The sequence below is a fragment of the Oncorhynchus keta genome, chromosome 20 (assembly GCF_023373465.1).
Source record: "Oncorhynchus keta strain PuntledgeMale-10-30-2019 chromosome 20, Oket_V2, whole genome shotgun sequence".
In the NCBI taxonomy this organism is placed as follows: domain Eukaryota; kingdom Metazoa; phylum Chordata; class Actinopteri; order Salmoniformes; family Salmonidae; genus Oncorhynchus; species Oncorhynchus keta.
In genome coordinates, this window is record NC_068440.1 from 10,565,362 (window position 1) to 10,573,082 (window position 7,721).

A 7,721-nucleotide genomic window follows, 5' to 3' on the forward strand; every position below is an offset into this window, starting at 1 on the left:
TAAATAATAAAAAATTGGATGTAATAAATGTATCACTGGTCACTTTAAACAATGCCACTTTATATAATGTTTACATACCCTACATTACTCATCTCATATGTATATACTGTACTATACCATCTACTACATCTTGCCAAAGCCGCACGGCCATCTCTCATCCATATATTTACATGTATATATTCTTATTCATTCCTTTACACTTGTGTGTGTATAAGGTAGTTGTTTTGAAATTGTTAGATTACTTTTTAAATATTACTGCACGGTCAGAACTAGAAGCACAAGCATTTCGCTACACTCGCATTAACATCTGCTAAGCATGTGTTTGTGACCAATAAAATGTGCTTTGATTTGATTTAACATGATTTAAAATTAGTTTGAGATTGACAGATAATGTTTAAATGCAAAATACTTTATTTTGTGTTTGGGATCCTCAGCTCAGTTTGGGACCCTTAATCCAGGCTGGACAGGAGGAAGTCAACCTGCATTTCTAGAATCTCCATCACCTGCCACGAGAGCCTCTGTGGGCTTTCATAGATGGACTCATCGAGGTTGAAGATGGAGTCCAACCACGCCTTCATCTGATCCTGAAGACAACAGACACATCATCATCATCAACAAATAGTTAATGACCAGCTACAAAGAAAAGGATGACAAACCATCACACACAGTTCAAGAGAGAGAGAGAGAGAGAGAGAGAGAGAGAGAGAGAGAGAGAGAGAGAGAGAGAGAGAGAGAGAGAGAGAGAGAGAGAGAGAGAGAGAGAGAGAGAGAGAGAGAGAGAGAGAGAGAGAGAGAGAGAATAAATAAATAAATATGCACCTTAATGAGGAGGTAGAAGTTCCCAGCAGACTCTGTCCAGGCTCCTCCAGGAGGGCGAATCCTCATCATCACTTCCATGAGCAGATAATAGAAGGTACCAGGCCTCTGGAGTAGGAACAGGGGACATGAGTGAGTGTCTACAGACCTGGTATGGCTACAGTGTGGATGGGGTAGATAAACAACAGGATGTTTACATTATTAGGGTCACTTACAGATGTTGGAAGAGATGTTTTTCCTTCAAGAAGGCTCAGTAGAACGAATTCATAAAATACATCTGTGAAATTGATGTGGTTTATCTGAAGTCAAACAAATAAGATAATTACATATTTTTCATTGACAAGCACTTTAGAAAGACTCATTGAGTAGATGTTGGATGAGCAGACGGTGCCTGCAGCTAACGCTAAAGCTTGCATGTAAACCTACTCCTACAAGAGCCATCTCCAGCTCTAGTCGCTCCCTGTTTGCTGGCTCATTAATGAAGTTCACCAGGATGTCGTAGGCCTGCTGAAACTGCCTCACATCCTCAAAACAAAACAATCATACAATTCCTTAGAACTTGGATCATAAACTCAAAGCTTCAGGTCTGTAATTCAGAGGGCCTCTGATTGTTTGGCTTGTAAGACATTGGAACTTTTCAACTAAACCTTATGAATCACTATTGCCTAAATGTAAGCCACTGGGCAAAGACTGGTTGAATCAACTTTGTTTCCTTGTCATTTCAACAACAACAATGTAATGTGATGATGTTGAATCAACATGGAAAACTGATTCGTATTGAAAAAAGTCATCAACATATTTTTTTCACCAAACTTTTAACCTAAGTCCAATGACCTGGTAGATTTTTTTTGATTGGATTCACATTAGTTGACAACTCAACCAAATGTAACTAAAAACGACACGCTGAAATGACATCTGTGCCCAGTGGGAACTATATATCTGGTCTGATGAATGTTGTACAATTATTTGAATGGTTACCTGCTGGTTGAGCTCGGACAGTCCACTCAACACCATCCTCCCAGCGTGGGTGAGGTAATTAAGGGAGGTACTGTCTGAGGATGTCAGAGCCTGTGAGAACAAGACAGTATATTTAGAAATGGTACAGAAATGTACATCAAATGAAATTCAAAAGGTGGTAAATTCACACTTTCTCACCTCCATAGCACATCGGATACCGGCCAGCCTCAGAGAGAAGTTGCTTGTCCCTTGGTTTCCAAAGTAACTCCTGTAAATAGAAATGTTTAGTAGCAAATGTGCAACATAAGAAGCTAAAGCATACATTAATGCCATGAGATGAAGATATCCTTTTATGTTAGCCTATGTTACAACTGCAGGATTTATAAAAACCATACCAATGTAGGATCTTAATTTGATCCGTCGTTTGTTGCTGAGACACTTGTAGTGTATTTTAGTTTTAAAAAGGCTTTTAAAGTTTGTAATTACAGACTTGATTTGCCCTAACGAAAAATCTAGCAACCCCTTCAAAATTGTCAAATATAATCCACATAATAACAAATATTTCCTATGCCAAGAGTGTGCAAAGCTGTTGTCAAGGCAAAGGGTGACTATTTGAAGAATCTCAAACATAAAATATATTTTGATTCCATGTGTTCTTTCATAGTTTTGATGTCTTCACTATTATTCTACAACGTAGAAAAGAGTAAAAATAAAGAAAACCCTTGACTGAGTAGGTGTTTGAAAACTTTTGAACGGTAGTGTATATAAAGTGTTTCAACTCTATATCTGAAATGCTAATGGTGTCTTCTTTTTTAAGACTATATCCATGTGTGTGAGATGTATACTTTTGTTTCAAGGTAGATTTGTTTAAGACTACTAAGAAACACTGTGTGTGACAGTCACACCCTGACCATAGAGAGCCTTTTTTATTCTCTTTTTTGGTTAGGTTGGGGTGTGACTAGGGTGGGTAATCTAGGTTGTTTTTTTCTATGTTGGCCTGGTATGGTTCCCTATCAGAGGCAGCTGTTTATTGTTGTCTCTGATTGGGAATCATATTTAGGCAGCCATTTCCCCTCTGTGTTTTGTGGGATCTTGTTTTTGTGTTGTTGCCTTTGAGCACTCCAGATCATAACGTTTCGTTTATTCTTTATTGTTTTTGTGCGGTTCACTTCAAATAAAAGATGTCGAACCGATTTCACGCTGCGCTTTGGTACGAGTGTTCTTATGACGATCCTGACAGTGAACCTGATTTAGCCCACTGCAGTAAAAGGTTATTAAGGTCCTGCATCTGTATAACTACAATATAGGGGCAGATTATTTCAAAGCAAATGTTTTTACTATAGATGAACACATGAAAGCAAACTCACCACAGCTGGGGCACATCTGCAACATTATGTTGCTCCTCCACAAACTCCTAAAACAGACATCACATTAACATCAACTCTGGGCTCCCAAGGTAAGTCACTTAAGAATTTGTTCCTAGATAAGTAAATAAAATAAATACTAAACTGCATTTCACCTGCAACTGAAGAGGACAAAACATTCAGTGACATCATAACAATACTTTCATCCTGACCTAAAAACTTGACAAACCTGTTGAAACCAAAACACTGTGCTTGGAACACAATGACACTGAGACACACACCTGTACACACAAGTACACATGTCAGGAAAACAAATAAAAAAGGGTTATTGACTGTAGAAAGAGTTTTACCTGAGGAGTGCTGTCAGGGTCTGGTCCTGGGTAAAGTGGTAAGGTGGAGGGGAAGGGAACGGGGGAGGCGGAGGGGGAGGTGGAGAATCCTGGGGGAACTGCTGAGAGGAGCCAGAGGACGGCTCATGAGGGGTGGTGATAATGTCAGAGGTAGAGAACTGATACGTCATCATGTCATCCCCCCTCTCCTGGAACCCCTCCACTGTGGTGGAGATATCCACCTGCTGTTTAACAAACAACACCGTCAGCCCAACCACAATGTTGAAAACCCCTCAACCAAACACTGAAATAAATCCTACCACAGAGAAACAACGAGGCATACCTGGGCGTCCTCATAATAGGTGAACTCTGACCTCCTCTTGACGAGGCAAGACCTGAGTCCATGGATCCTTCTACCAAGGAACTAAAAATGAGGATAGAAATTTAAATGTATAATTTCATTTTGTCAACATTTATTTAAATAGGTAAATGGACATTTGCCACTTTCCATTTTCTTTTATGAGTGTTTGACTGTACCTTAATACCAGTCACCTCCTTGTTGGTGAGGACCACCTGGACATTACCCTTTCAAAGAGGCACATGGCAAAATTACATTTCATTCAGGAAATATAAGTAGCCCTATATTTTGTACATCATTTGACACAAAACAGGTGCATTTGAGATGAAAGATCAGTTGAGAATCTCTCACCCATGGGTCCAGGATTTTTTCCTGAATGACTCTGCTCCACCACAGCTGTTTCTCCACTCCCCTCACAATGCACAGGTGATGCATGTCCTCTTCGTTTTGCTATAAGGAAAAACAGCTTCAGTCTGCACACCTCTCTGTATATTTTAGATGTAGATTTCTATATCATTTGGCAGGTGATCACCACTGGCAGTGATATAGAGCCCACATGATGTTCGTACAACAACTTTCCTCTAGGTTTCAATTAGGACCAGACATACAAAAGAAACCCCAGAGACAAATGGGAGTTAGAACACACAGGTGTGTTCATAAATGTTAAGAATATGTCTGAAGTACCTGCACTCGTCCATAACGGATGATCCAGGTATGGAAATGAAACGAACCCCAGTTCCCAACCAGCTGCATCTTCTCAAAGGGAAAACCAGAGTCTTCACTATTTGGCTGCAAAACAAAGACATCCCCTAATTGTATAGCTTTCTCTGTGATTATTAATAAACAGACCAAGGGATTAAATCCAGACAGGGCTGCTGCCCAACCTCCTCATCCATATACTAAGGAACAAGACAGGATCAATTTATGAGTCAGTTTGAATGATTGACTGGTAGCCTATAGGAGTGACCGACTGGTATATGGAGGATCTCAAAATGAGGCCACTGCATTATAGATTCTAAAAGGGTTTGCAGTTGAACTACACAGGTCTGTGTTCAAATGTTAAGGAAACATCTGAAGTATCTACACATGAATGGCTACCTGTTCAGTTTGAGAAGTCAGTTCCTCCCACACCATCCTCCCTACAGGAGTGAAACAGATGAAAATCGGCTGTTCCATCATGAAAATCTGTGAAAAATAAGAAACAGCTTTAAAGACATCAAAGTATTAATCTACCATAGTGGATACTGAAGGTAATTATCCCTATTAGATCACATGAGCATTGGTTAATTTTCTGCATGGTTACCTGTGTATTTAATACTGACAGCTCTCTCACCAGCGTGTTCCCAGCATGGGTAAGGTAATACGTTGGCTGCAGTTTGACAGGCTATAACAAAAGGGAATATGTTTACAGAAATGCATTTCCATATGTTTTTTTCTTCTTCAGAGAACGTTATGTTTATGTTTAAGCCCCCCTAAAGACCAGAGAGTATCAGCATGGATGCACTCACGGCGCTTGAAACCCACTGAGGTCCAGACCAAGAGATTAAAGTCAGACCGGGCTGCTGCTGAACCTCCTCATCCACATACTGAGGAACAAGACAGTATCAATTTAAGAGTCTGTTTGAATGATAGACTGGTAGCCTAAAGGAGTGACAGATGTTTAGGGAGGATCGCAAGTGGTGGCCACAGATTATAGATGCTAAAAGATTTGGCAGTTGAACTACACAGGTCTGTGTTCTAAGGTTGAGGAAACATCTGAGGTACCTGCATATGAATGGCTACCTGTTCAGTTTGAGAAGACAGTTCCTCCCACACCAACCTCCCTACAGGAGTGAAACAGGAGAAAATAGGCTGCTCCATCATGAAAATCTGTGAGAAAATGAGGGAAAGGACAACAAAGTATTTCACGACCATAGTGGATACTGAAGGTAATCATGCCTATTAGAAAATATGATCTTTGTCCAATAATCTGCATGGTTACCTGTGTGTTTAACACTGCCAGCTCTCTCACTATCATCCTCCCAGCAAGGGTAAGGTAATAAGTCAGCTGCAGTTGTAAAAAACATGGAATATGTTTACAGAAATGTATTCCCATATTGTTGTTCAGAAAACATCATGTTTGTGTTTAAGTTACATAAACCAGTCAATAGACCAGAGTGAAGACAAGAGAGTATCAGTACTGTTGGACTTACAGAGCTGGGAACCCACAGAGGTCCAGACCAAGGGACTAAAGCCAGACAGGGACGCTGCCCAACCTCCTCCTCCACAAACTAAGGAATAAATCAGGATCCATTTTCAAGTCAGTAAAATTACAGTTTGAATGTCAGATTGTTATTGAACCAGTCCTGATAATGAAGCAGTATTGTTATAGCCTGGGTGCCAGGTAGTTTCAGCTCTCTGACAACTCCCTATGGGATTGTCATGCAAATATCATTTTGCCACGATGGAATTGGCAAGAGAGCAGAAACCTACCGGTACCCAGACTATTGATAGGCCTACAGTATTCTTACCTGAACAAGGACTGGGTCCTCCTGGTCCAGGGTGGGATCATGATCTTCATGAATAAACAATAAAGGATTATTTTCTCTAAGTTGAAGAAATACTACAAGACACCAAACATCTGTCCATGTAGTTAGGCTGATCTTATAATTGAATTGTGTTTATATTGTATGATATCACATTGTATTTATGTGTCTGCATAATGTACCAATATCTTCAATTAAACCTAAAGAAAAAGTTTGGTTTCAGAGGAGCATGTTCGTTTGTTGTTGTTAATAGAGGAATTACTAGCCATCATCATGTCATCAAATCACTCCTAAATGGCACCCTATTCCCTATTTATAGCACTACTATTAACCAGAGCCTTTTGACCATATTACTATGGGCCCTGGTAAAAAAAAAAAAAAATAGGGAATAGGGTATAGGGTGCCATTTTAGACAACGCCTGAATATAGTTTCAGTCCGGACTATATACAGCATGTCAAAAAGTAAGGAGGACCACGGAACTCTTCATATCATTCATTAAAATGCCTTCATTTGTATGTCATGTTCAAGGGAAACAATGTTTAAAAACTTTCCATTGAACATTCCATACAAATAAAGGCATTTTCATTAATTTTATGAAGAGTGCCTTGGTCCTCCTTTCATTTAGACGGCCAATTTACCCCTTTTACCAAAGAGCACCTTCTGTCTACCAAAATCTACTATTGTGTTCCTTAGCAGCGCTTCCCTTCCTCCTTTTTTCTACACGTTTATACAGTCAGTATTGCTATTTAGACATTGTAAAATATGTAAATGTACCCTCTTCAAACGTGACAACACGGTCCACGATCTCCAAGGTGGCCGGTTCATCCTCACCGACGCCGTAATATTTGTTATGAAAGTAGACTGCCGAACCCGTCGCGATCACCAGGCCAGCTGCACACAGAAGCGGCCGCTCGCGGAGCAATCTCAGCGTGGTCGCTTTCAAAAAACTACTGAACGTAGGCCTACTCATTATCGCCCTTCATGCTGCTGTGTTTTGACCGAGTTCAAGACCATATGACACTTTCTTAGAATTAAAGGGTTTTATAGGGAACCATTAATACGTCAAATTATTCCATTCGGAATGGTTGGCAATGTCACAATGGGAGGAACATGTTTACCAAACTGATTAAAAAACACTCAACAGTTACATCAATTAAATTGCATTTTGGGGATGATTTGGGAGTTTATAAAATTGTGAACCATGGATTAGAGAGCAGTGGGATTAGAGCAGTTTAGCAAATACATATGTCTCTAACACGGAGTAGAAAAAGGGGCTGCGTCACAATACATAATGCGCTCTCCATGGTTTTGAAAAGGAACGTTCTTTCCTGCATTCATCATCTTCCTGTTCAAGGTCGAGCCCACTCACTG

At 40.1% G+C, this 7,721-nt stretch overlaps 1 protein-coding gene across 1 annotated transcript; it reads right to left on the reverse strand.

Moving 5' to 3' along the window:
* Positions 1 to 3,483: 3,483 nt before the first annotated feature.
* On the reverse strand, positions 3,484 to 7,320 carry LOC127909809 (uncharacterized). Its single transcript, XM_052471839.1, has 13 exons — positions 7,125 to 7,320; positions 6,335 to 6,378; positions 6,017 to 6,094; positions 5,806 to 5,871; positions 5,607 to 5,693; positions 5,333 to 5,410; positions 5,128 to 5,208; positions 4,923 to 5,009; positions 4,509 to 4,613; positions 4,176 to 4,274; positions 4,004 to 4,051; positions 3,810 to 3,890; positions 3,484 to 3,711 (listed from the first exon to the last, which is right to left on the reverse strand). The coding sequence occupies exons 1-13, from the start codon at positions 7,318 to 7,320 to the stop codon at positions 3,484 to 3,486; spliced, it is 1,278 nt and encodes a 425-aa protein (XP_052327799.1).
* Between the last annotated feature and the right edge of the window lie 401 nt (positions 7,321 to 7,721).